The 20656-nt window shown below is 38.2% G+C and overlaps 1 protein-coding gene across 1 annotated transcript; it reads left to right on the plus strand.

The window, feature by feature from the left end:
- Positions 1–2705: 2705 nt before the first annotated feature.
- Positions 2706–8393, plus strand: LOC308407443 (uncharacterized protein). The gene is made up of 7 exons (XM_080899076.1): positions 2706–2746; positions 4203–4562; positions 4858–4962; positions 5514–5612; positions 6258–6295; positions 6376–6523; positions 7960–8393. The coding sequence occupies exons 1-6, from the start codon at positions 2707–2709 to the stop codon at positions 6493–6495; spliced, it is 762 nt and encodes a 253-aa protein (XP_080755202.1). The 5' UTR covers position 2706; the 3' UTR covers positions 6496–6523; positions 7960–8393.
- Positions 8394–20656: the final 12263 nt, after the last annotated feature.

The raw sequence follows: 20656 nt of genomic DNA on the forward strand, positions 1-20656 counted from the left end.
CTTATTGAATGCAGAACAGCTGATTGTTCTGTAAATAGTTTGAAATGGTTATTTAAAAAAAGGGTAAAAGGTAAATGAATAACTTTGTTGTTTGCAAAACTTGTGCATATGATTTTAAAATTGACAATTTGTATTTGCATTTAAAGTTATGAAATATGATTCAATAAACATGTTTGTGGTTGTTACGATAAAAAATATAACTTTTTCTACTCTGATTTTATGTTTTTTTTGTCTGATTTTAGATCAGTTGTGTTAATACAGTATGTCAAAATGAAAACACAACTCTTTATTCAGACACACAAGGTTGCGCTGAAAAGGATGATACCAAACAAGGCAAATAAACTGTTTTTAAAGGTGAAATGTGGAGGGAAAATCAAAAGTAGTTAAAAATGGCCCCTGGACCCCAGAGGCTTAAACATTTTAAACATTTTTTTAAAGTAACGCAATAGTTACTTTTCAAGTAATTAATTACTTTTAGAATATTGTAACTCAGTTACTAACTCAGTTACTTTTTTGAAGAAGTAACTAGTAACTATAATTAATTACTTTTTCAAAGTAACTTGCCCAACACTGGTCTTCAGCGACTCTGGCAACATAATAAACTGCATAGTAGTAAGTTTAAGGACTTCAAAGTTTTAAAACACCATTAAAATTTAACTGAAATCAAATATAAAATACAATATTGTATTTGGGTCTAGAGACCCTTGAAGCTAATAATGAAGGTGAATTGAACTTTCTTTAAAGGATCAGAGATCAAGCTACATTTTTTAGAAGAACAGTTAGTGAGCACTTAAAAAAGTGCATGTGTGACTGAGTGTGAATGGGTGAATGTGGCATGTTGCATAAAGAGCTTTGAGCGCTCCAGGAGAGTAAAAAAGTGCTATATATGAATCAGTCCATTAACAATATAACCACCCCCACCCAAAATCGGGTAACAAGCCCCAAGAGTGATGGAAGAAGGAGCTTTGAGTGTGAGAGGAACTGACCTGCAAGATGGGATCACGGTGAAGCTTGAAACCAAGCTACTGCATGGTTACCAAGATTACTTGAAGTACTCTCTGAAGATCTACTAGATGTAGACTAGATATAAATGTAGCACTACTTTATTCTCTCATCTGAATCCTCGGTGGTGTTTAATAGTTTGAGAGTAAGTAAAGAATAAATAACAAAATTAAAAATTAGTCTACATGCAAACTGGATGTAAGTTTAGCAAGTACAAACAAGTACTCTGTTTTAGTGTCATGTATTTGTGCTTAGAGAACAAACAAAATATTTGGAACCAACAGGAAAAAATAAAGTTTCCTCGAAGACTATATATTTCTTACTGATAATCATGGGAAAGTGGTAGAAAATAGACACAATTGTCTACTAGCATCTATTGTCCAGCACATTTCCCTGATTAGACATTAATGTCTATGATGTCCACCTTACTCCTAACCATATTTTCCCACCGGAAAACTTTACACCCTCCTGCTGTACACACACAGAGGCCTGAGGGATCTTCCAGGAATGGAGATGCTTTTTCCAATGATCCAATCAGTCAGTTCGTGACGATTTAATATCTGTGGATTTCTAATCTGGAACATAACCTGCTACGCAACATGTTTGGCACAGTTGAGACCAAAAGAGCTGAATAAATCACTTATTACATTTTCAGAGGCAAATATGGAAGCTGGTGAAACCATCACAGGTAAGATCCACCTGCACAACCTTGGGACAACCTAAGGCATGTTGCAACCACAAGTGCTTGACTTCAATGCCACTGTGGGTATTCACAATGTGTGACACTAATATATGTTTTTGTGCAGTGTGCAGGAACACGGGACATGGTCCAACACAAAGTGAAAGTACAAAAAGAAAAGCATGCTAAAAAAAAAAACCAGGCAAGTATGGAAGACTGGTTTGCTCATGACAGGTAAGATCTCCTTGCAGAACAAAGGCACATGCAGTCATGAGTACTTACCTGCGAGTGTTAAGCACAGCGTACAATCTCATGTTCTTGCAAAAGAACACACAAGACAAGATTTTGACTGTAATTCAGCTGAATAGTGTTTGGGGAAGTTGTTAAGATGGTTCCTAGTTTAGAGACATTAGAAACTGCACATGCTCATCTTAAACTTCACCTGGACAACTTGGCAGACTCTGAAATCCTTCTAGTCTCTGTGTCTCAGTATTGTAGGTCATCTCTCATGTGACAGTTTAAACTGCCACCTCTCCTTCCTTGTTCATCTGTGTGTAACCTCGTTGACTTTCTCTGCCACCAAACCTACACATACTTTTTCTAATGTGCCAACATGGTTAACCTTTAGATTCAACTTAAGGTTTCTTCCGGTGTCAAATTTCTGAGCGGTAAAAACCCTGTGTGAGTAGTAAATTATCATGGTTTTGTTACAAAAGACAATATCACTGTTTGTGGTTAACCTCACAATTTTGCACAAATATCAGCTAAAATCAGGACTGAAACAAAACCAATGAGGGGCAATGAACAAACATTGCAACAGCTGAAGCATGCACTGAAATGCACTTTTACTTACACTAGTTCTGGTTTGTTTTACATTCAAAACAAAGGATTTAATTTTTGTCTGTAGTTAATGAAACCTTTTCATAAAATTGGACTAAATCATTCTTGCAAAACAGGAAGTCGAATGTTCCTTTTTTCTAAGTAAAGAAGGAAGAGAGGAAGCAGTTACTCATCACAGCCTCGATATGAAACTGTGTCACAGTTTGGTCTGTTTCATCTTCATTCGTGAGTAAATTTTCTTATTTAACTTGTTTTATCACTTTTATTATTATTTTATTTCTATGTGGTGTTAACGAATTCATTTTGCAACTTGCTGAACAGTTTAAATGGTTTATTCTGTTTTGCTCATTATTGTCACCTCTCGCTTACAAGTTATTGGTTTCTGTGGTTAAACACGTGGTTAAGAGTTGGGAAAAGGTCACTTCCACACATAGCTCACCAACAACACAATTTAACTGCTTAAAAATATAAATGTATGGAGAAAATAAGTTCTTAGCACAAAAATATTTTTTTATAGATATATTTTTAGTTTCACAATAGATCTCTCGTTAGACATTGGCCTTCTAATCATAGTTTCATCTTTGTTGAATTACCCAAATGTTTTTCTTTTTTTAAAAGATCAATTTTTCGTTGCCTTTTCTGGTATAAAGAGTTAGAAGTGCAGACTGGTGTTGCGTCAGACTTACTGCTTTAGCAAATACGCAGGATATTAAAAAAAATAATCTTAGAGAGTCGTTTCCATTGTTTTTGTCAGCGCTCTGTGTGCGGGGAGGTGGAGATGTGGATCCAAGTGCAGGACTCTGAGATGGAAAGATAACTGAAAACCACAGCTTTATTGCTGGCACCAACAAAACAGAAACCAAACATGAAAACACTAACTAGAAAACACAGGCAGGATCTGACGGTAGGACACGACACCGAGCATGGGAAAACACAGGGCTTAAATACACAGGGTAGTAATGAGGGAATGGGCAACAGAAGGGAGACACAGCTGGGGGAGATCAGGGCTAACGCGACGGGGGAGCTAAGCTGCACACACTAACATAAGACAAAGACTTTCACAATAAGACAGGAAACAAGAATTACTAAACCAGATGCAGACATGACACTGAGAGACAGACTAGACACTGAACAGAAACTGCAACACACATGAGAACCCAAAACCTAAGAACTGATCCCTCACCAAGAATAACAGAAACAGGTCTATAATGATAATAATAAACAAAGCACCAGAACAGCAGAAAACAATCCATAATGCAAAAATAAACCAAAACATAATAAACTCAAAACACTAGGTCCAACGGACCCAGAACCATGACAGTTTTAAAAAGCACAACATGAACGTGTTAACGGAAATCTTCAGATGTTAAACAACAAATCCACAACCTCCATTTCACATTCAAAGAAAGCAAAAGAAGATTTAATCAGAAACACAAAAAGTCCAGCTTTCAAGCTTTTTTAAAATAAGGTTCTGAGTTTTCATCAGCCGATGGTTTGTGTTGATGTCAGGAAGAATCATGGAGCTGTGTTTGCAAATTCAAAATCAATAAAAATGTAGTGAATTTAACTGAAACTGAAAATGTTCGATCTGCTTAAATAATTTTTGGTCTTCAATTTAATTTATAAAGGTGTTTTAAATTATTTTGGGCATGTCGTAATTACTGATTGTTTGCATTTTCAGAAGCACTTCAGGATGGAAACGCTGATCTTGCTACTGCTGAAATTCACATCCATGCAGAAAGGGAGGGAGGAAACATCACAGTTGGCTGTTCATTTTCTTTGTCTGGAAGCTTGAGGCTCTTCTGTAAGGAAAAATGTGAACAAGGAAAAATTCTCATTGAAACAACAGAGGACACAGCTCAACGAGGCAGATACAGCATTGAATATAAAGAAGGAAGCTTTCTAGGAACTAAGACAATTATGTATGCGAGCATCACAAAGCTGGAAGTGTCTGACTCGGGAGTGTACAGGTGCTCTTTGGGGAGAATGGGTGTAGATTTTTTTGATTCAAACTATGAATTTCAGATCTCTGTCAAAGAAGGTGAGTTTCTGCTGAATGTCATGAAAATGTTTGTTCATACCTGTCCAAATACTTACTGACACCTTATTCAAATAACCTTTGTATATTATATCAACTGTAAAAATGCAGTTTTATCAGTTCTGCTGTGAAGCCCAAACTATTACTTTCTTGTACGTGTTTCACTAAAAGAATATTAATGAACCTCCAGTTAACCTGTCAGTTAACTAGCTGCATTATTCATTATTGATAGCTTCAAGTGTTTCAATGCTAAATTTAATTCTGAAACCTTTTTCAACATAAACATTTGTCACATCAGCCTCCACACCAACAATGAAGATGACACCAGAGAGTTCAATCTCCAATGCTACATCATCCTCCACTGAAGCTTTCCAACACTTTCCCACCCAACCTGCAAGTTCAGGTACATTTATATTTGCATGTATGTAGATGGGTCTATTTAAATTATGCATGAGTTTATTAGAATGTGTCACATACCCACAAAGGAATAATTGTGTTAGAAGTAAGAATACATTAAATTGAAATAACATACAAGTAGAAAAAGTGCAGTACTTCTAATCTTCTAATCTTTCTATTTTTACAATTGTGAGTACAGCAGTTATAGCACACAAAAAGCCTCATTTGAACTGTAGGTATTAATGAATACTTTAATTAAAATGAGGAAGCACAGCAGTAGATAATCATGCCTAAAACCAAAAAAAACTTCTCTTTATAGTTTTCATCTTAAGGTGGACATGTAGGAGCAACTATGCTTTAAGTAATATTAAGTGAACACTTCTCTCTACCTAATGAGCTGTTGTATGTGTTGGTGCTGAATGGATAAGGAAAATACCTGCTTACTGTGAACATGCAAGCACATGAATTCACATAACACTGTGGCTAAATGAACTGGCCCACGGCCACATGCTGTATTTAAACTAAATAAACTAAGTCTGTTCTGTTCAACTCCTGTAGATCTGCTGCTATACACGGGTCTGTTTGTGATTGTCCTGATCGCCTTCTTATCAGCAGCTTTGCTGATTTTCTGCAAGAGGAGAGCCACTAAACCCATAAGTGAGCGTACAAAAAATGAATTTTAAAGCATTTTGTAATATTTTTAAAGGACTTTATTGATGCATTATCCTGTTTTGGAGACTATCCCCAACCTAGTTTTTGCAGTAAGATCTAGAAATATACTTTATGGAGACTATTTGCAAAAATAACTTTCAGTGGGACAGATTTGTATGTACCAAGTGTTTAGTGTAAGACTTTAAAGAACACTTTTTAAAAAATACTATTCATCTATGAAGCTATAATTTTCTTTTAAATTGTGTACACAGAAGTCAAACTTGTCTTCCATAGCACACACACACACACGCACACACGCACACACGCACGCACGCACGCACGCACGCACGCACGCACGCACGCACGCACGCACGCACGCACACACACACACACTCTCTCTTCCCTGTATGTAACCAAAGCACCAGATGTTCATTTATAACTAAGAACAGTGACTGGTTACAGCAGTAATTACTTGTAGTTACTATTTAGTTAATAGTTACTAGTCATTTAGATATTTATGTCACTGACCTGAACTTATTTTAGTTCTTCAGATTTAGTTCCTCATATTTTACAGAGTTTGCTTCCTCAGGTTCTACGTATTGCAAGGTTTCCTCATGCAAGATGTTTATTTTCTGAACTTTATGTTTTCAGGACCTCCAGTAGAAAATGTGTACTCCAGCATCATAGATGTAAGTTTTAGGAAGTATGAGACATGACTTTCATTATTGCTAAGTTTGTATCAGTCAGGTGGTTTCTTCTCCTCCTTCAGGACAACCAGCTGTATGAAGAGATCAGAGAGGAGACATTTCCACCTCCTGTGGAAATGTCTACAGTTTACACCACTGCCACACGCCCCCAGCCAGATGGAGTTGAAAGCTCAGATGACTAAAGCATCGCCACTTAGAACTTAAAACGGTGTAAGTGGCGTGATCTTTCAGTTCAGTTCTTTATAGTGAATCAGGTAAAAATAGGAATAGTCATTTTTCAGTTCTCAGACACAAAGATGAAAGTTGTGAAATAATTTTTCCCAATAAACTGTTGACGGTTAAAGATATGAACGTTTCTTCTTTAACTGTAAACAGGGTGCACCAAGGTGGCACCGGCCACCACCTCAAAATTTGCAGGCCTTCCTGCCAAAACTGTCCTGTGATGGTAATAAGTTAAATAAACTTGAGCACAGGAGAGACAAAAACACCCTACAATGAGTTGAAACATTAAATCGTTATTTAAAGCAAATTATTATAGATTTCAAAATCTTATTTGATTTTCATATTTACCCATTTTCAGTGATATCGACTTTAATAGCAGGAAATTAAGTTGACAGCGATCGTTGCTCAAGAGTTGGCAGTTCGTCTTGTAATTGGAAGGTTGCCGGTTTGAGCCCCGGCTCAGACAGTCTCGGTCATTGTGTCCTTGGGCAAGACACTTCACCTACCGCCTGCTGGTGATGGCCAGAGGGGCCGATGGCGTGATATGGCAGCCTCGCCTCTGTCAGTCTGCCTCAGGGCAGCTGTGGCTACAACTGTGGCTGCCTCCACCAGTGTATGAATGTGAGAGTGAATGAATAGTGGTATTGTAAAGCGCTTTGAGGGGTCCCGAAAAGCGCTATATAAATGCAATCCATTATTATTATATAATTCTTTTCTTTCACTCATTTTTGCCATATTTTTCAAGTAACCTGTATTTGACAACAGCATAATACAACTGGAAATTCTTTATTTGGTGGCCCCCATATGGCTGCCCCTATGAAAGAATTGTGGAGCTGCCTGTTGAGGAGAAAAGTGTATTGGAGAGGGAAAAGTCTTTTAAATTTGTATTTTACAATAAATTTGGATTCAAATTTATATTAAAAAAAACTATTTTTAATTTATGGGATTAAGGATTTCAAAGATTGTTCAGATTTTATGTCAATAATATGTTGGACGGTTCAGGACTAAGCATATATGTTGATACTAATATATATATAAAAAGAATCAAGCTATTCAAACCTTTCTATATAAACACAGTAGAGTGATACCAACTTAACCTTCCCTTTTCTGTTAGTTGCTATGCTTTTCTGATGGATCTCTGTCACCCAGGTAATTATGATACTCAGATTTGCTGGTAATGTACACACACTCTGGATCCAGTTTATTAGGTACAGCTAATCATAACTATTTTTTTTCATAAATGCTATCTTTTGATCAGAGCAGTAATTGGACTGTTTTTGCAATTGTTGATGAGCCAGTGGAATGAAATGAATCCAGTTGTGTAATGACTGATCCATGTCATCATCTTTTGCTTCACCTTATCATTACTGATCTGCGTTTCATGTATTCTGCCATTTCTTCGTAAATATGTATTCTTTTCTTAGGTGCTCTCTAAGCGAAGTGCTCTGCCGTGTTCACAAATGAAGATTTGACGTACCACAGCATCAATCCAGGGACCGGAACGAAACCTACGCTACACTCACAGAGATATCAAATCTAAATTACATATTGTCTGTGTGTGCCAGCTCATGCATGCTTTAAAACAACTCTAATGACATGATGAATGAGATGGATAGGAAAGATATACTAAGGAATAAAGCTAAAAGGAAACATATGAGTTAAAATGGTTAAGTTGTTGTGATAACTACTCACGAATGAACCAGCTAATGTAAAGTATAGTAATATAATTATTATTTGAGACTATGATGTTCAAAAAAATCAAAGGAAAGGAAATGAACTTATAAACTTGTATTATAAACTTATAATTTATCTATGGACATATAGGAAGGACCAAATAAAAAATATGTAACTAAAACAAGTCAACAACAAAGGAAATAAAATTTGTTTTATTCTAAAAGTAACTAAAAACACATTTGTCTGCATCTTAGTGCTCTATGTAACATTCACACTCCACTGACTGCATCAGGAGCAACTTAAGGCTCAGTACCTTGCCCAAAGATACTTCAGCATGTAGTCAGCATGACTGAAGAAGCTGGGAATTGAACCACCAAACTCCCAATTATTAGATATTTGATTATTGCTCTACATCCTGAGCTGCAGGCACCCAGATGCTTCCCGGCAGAAGAAACTTAGTAAGAAACAAATGTCATAATGATTTATTTGTGTGCATGGCACCACAAGAGGGTGCTCACTAACTTTTCTTTGATATGCCAGGTGATTTCAAATGCAATGTTTCCAGTAGGTTAACAAACACCACACACAATTTCTTTCTGTGTGGTTTGGACCATAGACCATCTTTGTGCTAGCTAAAGGTCCAAAAAAAGTAATAACTTTACTCTTAAAGGCAAAATATATCAGAAAAAAGACACACAGGTGGGAAGATGAGAGATCGTCAAAGGTAACAAAAGCTCAGCAAGTGACATTTGATGCTCTGGAAATTTAATGTATTGTTCTGAATTAATTTAGATTCTTTTCAACTTGACCACACATGCTTTATATTAAGGTTTCTTTCAAACTGAGAAATGTCTTTGAAAACAAATTAAAAGATAATAATGTCATGATGTTCAGAGTTTATTATGCAATATGTGCTAGTTGGGCTGGTTTGCAGAGGCGGGCTATGTTGTACTGGTGAATGACAGACTGCGATATCCACAATCACTGCCATGTTAGGTCCTGATAGCAGAAAGAGACATTATAAAAGGAAGACGTGGCACTGAAAGAATTCTGAATTGGAATTTGTGGTAGATTTTTGTAACCAAATAAATGGTTGTAGATACAATACAATTTATACAGCACGTTTAAAACCAGGGGGTACCCCAAAGTGCTTCACAGTAAGGAATGACGGTAAATGATTACACTGGACAGTAAGTCATTAAAACAATTTCAGTGAAAGCCTCAGTTACATACTGTATAGGGCCTGAAAATGTACTCTACCAATTGGTTGAGCAAAACTCTAAAAGGTTAAGAATTGTATTCATGTCTATAAATCTGTGAAGAAATCTTTGCTTCTCACTGACAATCTTTTAAGTAGACTACCTGTTAGGTTTAGACAAAAAAAAAAAACAACTTTCATTCTTAGCAAAACACCACAAAACCTCAAATTGTTTGTCACATGCAGATTTGAACAGTATTGTTATGACTATTGGTAGTAGTGTTATGACTCTGACTGTCATTCTTCGCAGCTTCAGTGAGTTCAAAACTGAAATCCACCGTGCGACCTTTGCCAGCTTTTACATTTTTCTCATCGGCCTCCACAACAAAAATGACCATGACAACACCACCAGCAACAACAGCAACGCCAGCAACAATATAAACAACACCAACATCACTACCACCAACAACAACAACACAGAATGAATGGCATGAATGGCACATCTGTTGAAGAAGGATTTTTATTTTTTAGAGAAGAATAAGGGGAAAGAAAGGTCTAGAACTACATATATGAATATGTCTTTTTAAGTAAAATCCATAATAGGTCAAAGTATAGTAAGTAATAGAAGTACTGAATTATCAGGGACCTATCAGAAAAACATACATTATATTCTAGGACTTTAACATGATTTAATCTAGTAAATATGTGATTTAAATGATTGTAACTTATGATTATCATTTTGTATTTAATTGTATTTTTTATAATGTTTGTTTTTTTAAAATTGATTTTTATTGACAGTTGCAGCAGCTTTTCAGCTGCCTGCCTCTGCTACATGCCGTACACAGTTAAGTCATCAGATCAGGGTCAGCCTCCCCTGACACCAAACCCGGAACCCACTGCTCCACCTCTGTCCTGCAGCTGAGCTGCAAACCACAACCTGCCAAAGTAGCATTTTCTTCTCCAGTCATAATTCTTTCATTTCCTGAAATGTAGTTCTTTACTGGAACATACACACACCCGATCTCAACGGGAAAAAAAAAATGCTGAATATCTATACTGTTGTGAATTGGGTAATGTGTTAGGAATAAAATGTTGCCACACCTTTTCATGGAAATGAAACCAAGAAATCGGCTCGTACGCATAACTGTATGTCAGGGCATGCTTTTAATGAGACAATGAATGATGTCCTATAGCAGCGGTCCCCAACCCCCGGGCCTCGGACCGGTACCGGTCCGTGAGTCGTTTGGTACAGGGCCGCGAGAGTTGAGGCTCAGGTGTGAAATGTATAGTTTTCAGGGTTTTTATCGTTATTTTGTTATCGTTTTTATCGTTTACTCGGTTTTCCTGGGTCGTTTCACTTGTGTTATGAATAAATTTTCTTTTTTTCGGTACCGGTACTAGTTTTATTTTGTTGTATTTATCCGCGACACCTTAAAGGCCGGTCCATGAAAATATTTTCGGCATAAACCGGTCCATGGCGCAAAAAAGGTTGGAGACCGCTGTCCTATAGAATGTCCTCCCAGATGTGGACCAAAGCATCCTGATATCTAATGGCAGAAAGGGTGGTGTTATGTGCTTTCCTCCATGGATAGGCCTCCTCAGACCATCACTGACCCACCACCAAACAGGTCATTTCGAATGATGTTACAGGTACATGTCCATTCCTTCTTCAGATCCTTTTACATTTGTCACATGTGACCAGGGTGAACCTGCTCTCATAGTTAGAAAGCACAGGAGGTTACTAATGGACGTTCCAAGTACTGTAAATGCTAATCAGGTTCCACAGAACACAGGGCCCACGAGAGGACCTTGAACCCTCAGGCCACCCTTGTGAAGTCCATTTCTGATTGTTTAATTAGAGACATTCACACCAGTGGCTGTTGGAGTTAATTTTTTAAGGCTCTGACATTGCTCATCCTGTTCCTCCATCAGCAGGATGGGTTAAGGAACTTCTATGGCCCTGTCGAGCTCAGAGAATTGTATTAGTCAAACAGCTAACAGATCATCTGCAGAGGAATGGCTTATTTGAAGAGTTTCAGTCAGATTTCAAAGCTCATCACAGTACACAAACAGCTTTAGTGAAGGTCTTTCTGTGGCCTCTGACAGTGGACTCATCTCTGTGCATGTCCTGCTAGATCTTAAGTGCAGCTTTTCGAAACTGTTCACCATAATATTCTATTAGAACAATTGTCTATATACAGAACAGTATATAGAAAGACGAGACAATGAGGTTCCAGTTCCATTCAGTGCAAAAGACAAACAATAAATGGAACTTTTTAAAAAAAAATCTAATCTAATCTAATAACTTTGATCTCAGCCAAACCAATTTACTCCGGAACAAATAAAACACAGAAAAAAGCCAAACAATTACATTTTTAAGATATCCGAGTGATTTATATATCATGTTTAACCTGAGTAGCAAAAGACAGCGGGGGTCTGAAAACGATGAAGCCGGGAGTCCGCTGCTCTCGCTGGCTCGAGTGACCATTGAACACCCCGGCTGGCTATCGAGCGAGCGGGTGGGTAAATGACATCTCCAAAAACGTCGGAGCACTTTTGCAAATATGTGATGTCTTGATAAATCAAGCAGATATTTGAAGTTTACACAGCTACTTTCTCGCTTGAAAATATATTAAAAGTTTATTTTGTGACCCAGAAAGATTAATAAGAGTGATATTAAAACTTGGCAGCAGCCGCCGTTCTTGGAAACTGGAATTGGCTGGGCTGCGCTATAAATTCTGGGATATGGTGTGCCACGAAGGACACACCTGGCCCAGCCTTCAAATTCGGGGAAAGGAAGAATGCATTTCTTGGCCGCATTTTAAGGAGTCGACGAATTGGGACAGCCTTCGTCGCGTGGCTGTGACGTAATTGACCTTCAAATGCCCCCTCCGAAGGATGCAGCCTACGTTTTGGGACACAGCTTACACCTCTGTCAGTGCGCCCCAGGGTGGCTGTGGCTACAATGTAGCTTGCCCTCACCAGTGTGTGAATGTGTGTGTGAATGGGTGGATGACTGGATATGTAAAGCGCTATATAAATACAGGCCATTTACAGGCCATTTCTTGGCTGCTACTTCAATGCACTGTCGGTCCTGCGTGCTGCACAACAACCTTCAATATTTAGTATTTACTGTCATTTACTGTTAGCTACATTAATGTGATGGTGCTGTGTTTATTATGTTGCTCTCCTTTTTTGCTTGTTCTCACTTTGTTGTTCTTTTTTTTTTTCTCAACAGGTGATCCGGGGGATTTCTTTTTATGTGTCCTTTCTCACTGTCTCCCTTCCCCTCTGTTTTTCTGTTACTTCATCTTTCTTTCTCCTTTTCCTATCCCCCAGCCATGTCTGTCCCATCTGTAACAACTGAATATAAAATAAAATAAATAATAACAACAAAGGTCAATCAAATGGAACAAAATGGCAAGGCCGTTTGCCACTTGGCAAAGTAAATCCGTAGAGTATCTTTGTTGGCTTTCAGACATCAATTCTGACGGCTAAAAAACCAAATGGGACAGGCAGAAAAAGAGATGGTAATGTTCTATTTGAACTGAAAAAACTGCAGTACTGCCAGTCAATATATTAAGAATTTTGTTTTAATAAACCTTAAATGTCCAGCTTTGACAACCAAAATGTACGTTATTAGACAAAATTTAAACAAAAAGCCTGACAATAAAAATTACAGTACAGTATGTTAGTGGAAACAAAGCTTAAAGCAGAGGGGAGCCGTGTAAACGTGTAATGAAGGGAGGACCTCATCATTAAGAGAAGTGAGAAGTTTCTGGCTTGCAAGTGAAGAAGCGCAAAAGCATTATCCCATCAGAGCCTCGCTTTGAAAATCTGTCACACCTTGTGCTTCATCATCTTCTTCAGTGAATAAATAATTGTTTAATTCTGTCAATTTCTCAGTTCTCAGTGTTATTGGATTTTTTTTTACTATACTAATCATTACCCTTTGGTACTTGTTTAATGGATTTGATGTTTTGTGCTTGCGTTCAGTTTGAAATATTCCCTCAAGCATGCAGTTTGATAACAATACAATACAAAAAATACATTAATACATTGTTAATAAACATTAAGAATGCAAATTAACGCTGAAATTATAAACCTGTGAGCAATTAATTTAAGTTTGTAAATGCAGATTTTAGCACATCTAATGGAACAGAATAAAACGATATTTCACTTCAGTATTAAACACTGAAATGTGACCCATGGCACGTACCAACCCCACACCGCCGCAAACACCCAATGCCTGTTCTCTCAAATCTGCACTAATCTGTTGTATATTAGTAAAGAATGCTTTTTATGTACTTTTGTTTAGTCCACTTAGCCTTTAATGTCTTTCAGCTCTCTGCATTAATGTTTGGATTAGTGTCTGAACATTCATCAACTTGCTTCAAAAAAGAAAGACAGCACAGACAGACGAAGAAATCTGTGGCCTAGACTTGGCCCTGTTGTTGGAGAATTTTGTGAACCATCTTTTTGTGAGGTTAAACATCTGTAATCGTACTTATCCCATTGGTGGTGAGTTCACTTCGAACAACCAAGGACATTTTTGATAATGGTGTTGTATCCTGTAACTAAACAATGAGCTAACTAGTTCATCGTTAATGCTAATGCTCTGCTTCCATTTTGTGCATGCTGTGTCTCAAGTATTCACTTCTAAGAGCACAATATTAAAGCCAACATGTCAAGAATATCTGGAGAACTAAGCTATTACTGGTTAAGTTTTTTGTGGGTGTTTTTGCATCTTGTCTTTATTACACAAAAGTAAAGATGATCTGCTTTCTAGCAAATAGGAAAAAGCTATGTTTTTGCACTGATCATTTTCAACACCTTTTTGGCAAGGCTGGATGTCAAGACTTTTACCACATCAGCTTCATGCTACAACTCATACAGCTTTGGACATCATCAGCAATGGTGACAACTGGTTCCATTTGTTAGGACACCATTCCTCCGGAACTCTGTTTAGAAAATCCACCACTCATCTGGCACTCTGTTTAAAAAATGCTGAAGAGTGACAGTCTGGTCAACAAGTCCATTGCCCTCTCTCCTAGGCATTTCCATACCTTCACAAGCACACTATATTACTACAAAACGTGTTGTAGTTGGCCACACTTTTTGCACACATCTCAGGGGGGATTTTGTCCCACTCCTCTTTGCAGATCCTCTCCAAGTCATTAATGTTTTGGGGCTGATGTTTGGCGACTCAAACCTGCAGCTCCCTCCACAGATTTTCTATGGGATTAAGGTCTAGAGACTGACTAGGCTACTCCAAGATCTTGTTCTTGATCCAATCCTTGGGCCAGTCTTTGTTGCCTTGGCCGTGTGTTTTGGATCATTGTCAAATGATCCAAAACTGGATCAGTTTTATGAGACTGAGGAATTGGATGGACAAATTTTTTACTTAGTCAACTTCAACTATAACTAGTGAGGTTTGTAGTTCTTCTAAATCAGAGGATTTTCTATGAACTTTAGTGTTGTTTTTCTGGTGAAAAAGGAACTGGTTAATGGAATTCAGACACGCAGTCAAGCATCAGGCCACGTCTTGTCTGAGCCATATTTGTCAACACTGCATTACCACACTGACTTTAAAGAGGAAGACTAAGTGATGATTGGTGGAAACTGAACTGTCTGGGAGAGTCTGGTGTTGTTCAAGACACGTTCAGTATGTACAACCTACTGGACTCTAATGTTCCTTTAACTGAAAAGTATCATTCAGGTTGCCTGACTAAAACCTGTGAAAGATCTTTTAGTGCCTTATGTTGGCTCCATAGATGGTTCAGAAGGATCTGAGCCTTCACCTGACACATGTGAAGTACCTGATTCTAGAAACTGATCCCCGTTTCCTGAAAGTACATATTTTTTAGCATGTAGAAATTATACCTGACCCAATACCTCAATGAATAATAATTCTGCTTTTAAAAAGAGGAATCCAACGTAAGAACAAACTCAGACCTTCTCAAAAGTCTAAACTGTTTTTCTTTTTCATGCACCTGCAGCGGCCAAGTTGCAATACTTGCTTCTAGAATGACTTTGACTACTGCTGGATCCCATGGGAAAATATGACACGATGATAAAAAAGGAATGCATGCAGGAAGTAACAAAGTACATACTTCTGTTACTGTGGGAACTTCATCAGTTCCCACAGTAACAGGTATCTTTTGTGAAGTATTTATTTTCCTTTTACTCTTTACATATTTAAGAAAACTCTGTACTTTCTATTCCTTACATTTTCAAACAGACTTGTTACTTTAGCTTAAATGGTATCATTAATAGCTTTTATACTAAGGGGGTTAAAGTGGGAAGGCTTGGCACAACACTGCAACAAGTGCAGATCTCCATAACTTGTAGCAGCTGTAGTTCTGTATGCAGCTACAGAAGAATAGTGAGCATAAAGGAAGTAATCTTTTTTTTAACTGTCGGATATTTTCAAATACATCATAGCTCAACAAACATCAGCAAACACATAAACTGTTTGTGTGCAGTTGTTGCACAGTGTGAGAGAGGTATAGCTACTGTATTTCACAGGGGAGATAATTGATTACCAGATAACTTTAGTCAGAGATAAAGATGCAAGAAAGGCAGGAGAGGAAGAAGAGAGGTTATATTTAAACATATGTGCTGCTCAGTGAGATTTGATCAATTGCACATTTAGTTACATGTAAAATCATCACTGTTAATCACATATTGGATCTGTATATGATATGTTTTGATAAATTATGTATTTTCATGTTTTGAAACATTGCATTGTGAAAACAAACCAAGTATACTAATGTTGTGTTGTTAAGGCGTTGCATGAAAATGCTAATTTTGTGCAGGGTAAAGAGGGCAGCTTACAGTACTGTGGTGAATTCACAGTAAAAGAGGATTGTATTGGACTGGTGCACAGTGGCTGTGCTGCTCATGGTCACTGTTTTGTTACATCAAGTGTAGCAGAGATGAATTTGTATTTGAGCGGATGATGCCTAGATTCATTCACTGAATTCAATCTTTATTGTATTCCCTAGTATAAAGACAATACATATTATACTGTTAGTGTAGGAAATGGAACTCTGAGATACCTGTGAAAACATCTGCTGACATTTTGTTGAATTCAGTTGTTGAAAACTTTGTACACAAAGGAAATCTATGGGAGCTCAGATTACAAATTATTTTGAGTTTTGATTCTTTCACAACTCCACTTTGTTAGCATTTGGTGTTTGTCTATTCAGGTTATTCATTTCCTCTTGTCCAACAGAGTGGGCAATGTTTCCTCTCCTGAAACACTTGTAATAATAACTATCATCACATTATCATTACAAGAATTATCTTCTGTTTTTTTTTGTCCCTTTAAGTTCCTTGCAGGCTTTAGTGCCTTTAAGATTTCCATTTGTTTTTTTAAATATTCCCCCTCACAATGCTTTCATCAACATTGTTTTCAGTTATAACAAATAAATAAATAAAATCATAATAAAAGAGCACACCACACATTTCAAAGTAAAGTACTGAGTAGTCAAAGAGCCAGATACTTGTCTGTAGTTGTTTAAACTGAAAGCAAAAACAAAAAAAGGAACAAGAAATGCATTAATGATGATATTGTTTGTCTGTTTCTGTGTAAATCAGCGCTTCTCTGAACCTGGCTGCTGTGGTCAGCTTGAAATCCAGTAGTGACGATTTCATCTCATATAAAATACTTTTTTCACTGGTGCGTAAAAGAAGAGGAGAGTTTAATGCCTTAATGCCTAGTGCAGGGGTGTCCAACTCCAGGCCTCAAGGGACAGTGTCCTGCAGGTTTTAGATCTCACCCTGGGTCAACACATCCGAATCAAATGATTAGTTCATTACCAGGCCTCTGGAGAAGTTCAAGACATGTTGAGGAGGTCATTTAACCATTTAAATCAGCTGTGTTGGATCAAATACACATGTAAAACCTACAGAACGCCGGCCCTTGAGGCCTGGGGCTGGACACCCCCGGCCTAGTGTATTATATTTGATACGTGTGTTTTTGTGTGTTTTTCAGTCTTCTGCATCACCAGTGGGATCCCCCCTCATGTTAATCATTATTATTGCCAGAAATAATTCAATTCAATTCACTTTTATTTATATGGCGCCAAATCACAACAAAAGTCGCCTCAAGGCACACATACTGATAGTACCCGTATCAGTATGTGTCCTCTATAGTGTGATCAGTGGGCTCAAATGTGACAAATTTCTTATGAGAAATGGCAAACAAAATGTCTCTAGATACTTGTAAAACCAAACAGTTCCCTTTTACGCATATATGCTCTCTATATACTTCGATCACTTCAAAACTCAACTTCTGTTACTGACAACTGTGTCATCAGCTTTTTACAACATCTCACTGGTAGTTTGTTTTCCCAGATAATCCTGTATGACAACTCTTTAGTCTCTTTAAATGTAGGATTGATTTAAATGCCACAGAGACCATGATCTAATCTACATTTAAGGTATATATTGCACAAGGACCAAGGTTCAGCATGTGACTACTTAGAGTGTATTGTGGGTATTGAGTAGCCTGATGACCAGAGGTGGGCAGTAAAGCGTTACAAGTAACGCATTACTGTAATCTGATTACTTTTTTCAAGCAACGAGAGATGTAAGGGATTACTATTGCAAAAAAGTAATAAGATTACTGTTACTTTCCCGTAAGCACGCTGCATTATTCCTTTATTAAACCATCCTGATTTTGTTTGTGAGAGTGTCTCATGACAATGACGTGAGCACGTGCAATACCCGTGGCAGCAACAGACGTGTGTTGATAATATGGAGTGCGGGAGAGCGTATGACCATGCAGCGTTTAAAGCGAGTACGTAATCACATGACTTTAATTTTCAGTCCGTAAAGAGTGACAAAAACATGAGCGTCCGCTGTACGCTCTGCGTGGGAAGAAAATGTCTTTCTACAGTGAAAAATTTAACTTCATGTAGCCCTTATTTACACAATACTCTTAAATAAGTTGACTCTGGGTTCTTTTCACAGTGTACTTTCGTACTATATTCTTAAATTAATTTCTATCATTTGGAATCAATGAAGCTTACCTCTTAAAAGTAGCACTTTACGCTAAAATGAACATCAGTGTCTAACAGTGCAGTAAATCATGCCATACACAATGTAAAGTAGACCATGGTAACCCTTCTTTAATTTACCCAAAAAATTAAAACACTAAAATAATAAAATGGCCGGTTTCAAACATTCAGGCAAACCCAAACAAAACACACAGCAATTTACCAGCAATACCAGGAATTTCCACATACAGTGTAAACCATTAGTTACCGAAAGAATTACTGTCCAAAACTAAACCTTAAGCCGGCAGAAATACACCCTACGTTGCAGGCCTGTATTGATGCTCGAGAAACGTAAAATCCAATAAGATCTCCAAACTGGAAGTTCTTCACTCAAAGAGCAAAAAATAACTTAACTCAGTACCTTGTGAAACATGCAACTCCCATCAGATTAATCCAGGGAACCAGTGTTGCCGTCTTAGCAACTTCGTCGCTATATTTAGCAAGTTTTCAGACCCCGTTAGCGACTTTTTTCCCCAAAAAGCGACTAGCGACAAATCTGGCGACTTTTTCTGGTGTTATTGGAGACTTATGACGACTTTGTTGCGTGAAAGCACGTATCGCTCTTACTGTCAACAAGCAGGGGGTGCTGCCGTGGGCAGCTTGCCCATGCAAAAACGCTTACAGGCAGCAGGTAGTCCTCACGCAGCAGGCACCCCATCAAGAAATGGTTCTTTGGGGCTGCTTGTTTTAAGTTTAAAAACTAGTCAATGCTAACTTTTTCTAAAATATTGAAATGGCAGATGTTAAAAAATAAAACAGAGTACTACTGTATCCCACTAGTATGTGTGAAAACACCCACTGCTGCTGCACCTAAGTTTTTTTTTTTGGAATTGTGGGATCAAGTAAAAAGATTTTTGAATTGATTTTATATTATGTTGGATAGTGTTAGAACGTCAGTGCTTAATAATTGCTTTCATAATCAAACTTCCCCAATTATTCGGCAGGCCACATATAGCCACCTGGTTCTTTTAAACACCTGGGGTCCAAATTAATTTTGCATATTATATGCCTGGGATATAATTTGGGGAAATACGGCATGTTCTATGAAGCATATTACATCTATGAATATGATCTATGAAGCTAATTCAATGAACCATGAATATTAATCTGTGTCAGGGTCCTGGGACTGAGCGACCCAGGGTCCCTGAGCAGTTATGTATTATATTATTATTATTATTATGTATATTTGGTGTTGCTGTCTTTCTCCCTGTTTGCGTGTGTGTGTATGTGTTTCGGCGGGCGCCTTCAGGCCTGGTGGGTGTGGCCCTGCTGACGGTCTGGCCACACCCGAAGCCACACACCTGCTGCCGATCAGGCCTCGTCGGGGGAGCTATTTAGGAGAGTCTTGGAGCTCCCACCGACGCGGGATCATTCCATGAGACTCCACGTTAGTCTTCTGCTTAGTTAAAGTCTGAGTGTATGCCTACTGGAATTAAGTGTCTTGACGGCTGCCTCTGTCATTTTCCCCTCAGGAGGAGCGTGGAACATCGGAGGGCAGCAGGCACGGGGTGTGTGTGGACACACGGCAGTAGAGAACACGGAGCACGGACTTTTTGGGAAGACACGACACGGGAGTCACAGGAGAGCACGGGGATTTACTGTTATTGTTTCCATCACTGTAAATAAACGCACTGTTTATACACAGAGTACCGCGCCTGGGTCCTCCTTCCCCACACATCCCCACGGTCTGCCAGCCAGACCCTGACAGAATGATCCCGCGTCGGTGGGAGCTCCAAGACTCTCCTAAATAGCTCCCCCGACGAGGCCTGATCGGCAGCAGGTGTGTGGCTTCGGGTGTGGCCAGACCGTCAGCAGGGCCACACCCACCAGGCCTGAAGGCGCCCGCCGAAACACATACACACACACACACGCAAACAGGGAGAAAGACAGCAACACCAAATATACATAATAATAATAATAATATAATACATAACTGCTCAGGGACCCTGGGTCACTCAGTCCCAGGACCCTGACAATCTGTGCAATTGCAATGCCTTTATTTTAGTGAGGTAAGTACACAATCTGTTATTTCTGCATAACAGACCCTTGTTAAGTATAACAGACAGACAGACTGCTCAGATAAGAGGAGCAAAGAAAAACTGCATAAGAATATTCACCTTATGTTTAATTTCTACCTTCATTAAAGAGAGAACAGAGAAATTTTGAGGTTAGATAAATAACTTG

Source organism: Rhamphochromis sp. 'chilingali' (assembly GCF_963969265.1).
Source record: "Rhamphochromis sp. 'chilingali' genome assembly, chromosome: 12".
Lineage (NCBI taxonomy): Eukaryota > Metazoa > Chordata > Actinopteri > Cichliformes > Cichlidae > Rhamphochromis > Rhamphochromis sp. 'chilingali'.

Excerpts from the sequence above, each read along its gene's own strand:
- LOC308407443 (XM_080899076.1), top strand. The coding sequence starts at position 2,707 with ATGAAACTGTGTCACAGTTTGGTCTGTTTCATCTTCATTC. Across the intron at positions 2,747-4,202 it reads GGTCTGTTTCATCTTCATTC|AAGCACTTCAGGATGGAAAC; the intron begins GTGAGTAAATTT and ends TTGCATTTTCAG. Across the intron at positions 4,963-5,513 it reads CACCCAACCTGCAAGTTCAG|ATCTGCTGCTATACACGGGT; the intron begins GTACATTTATAT and ends CAACTCCTGTAG.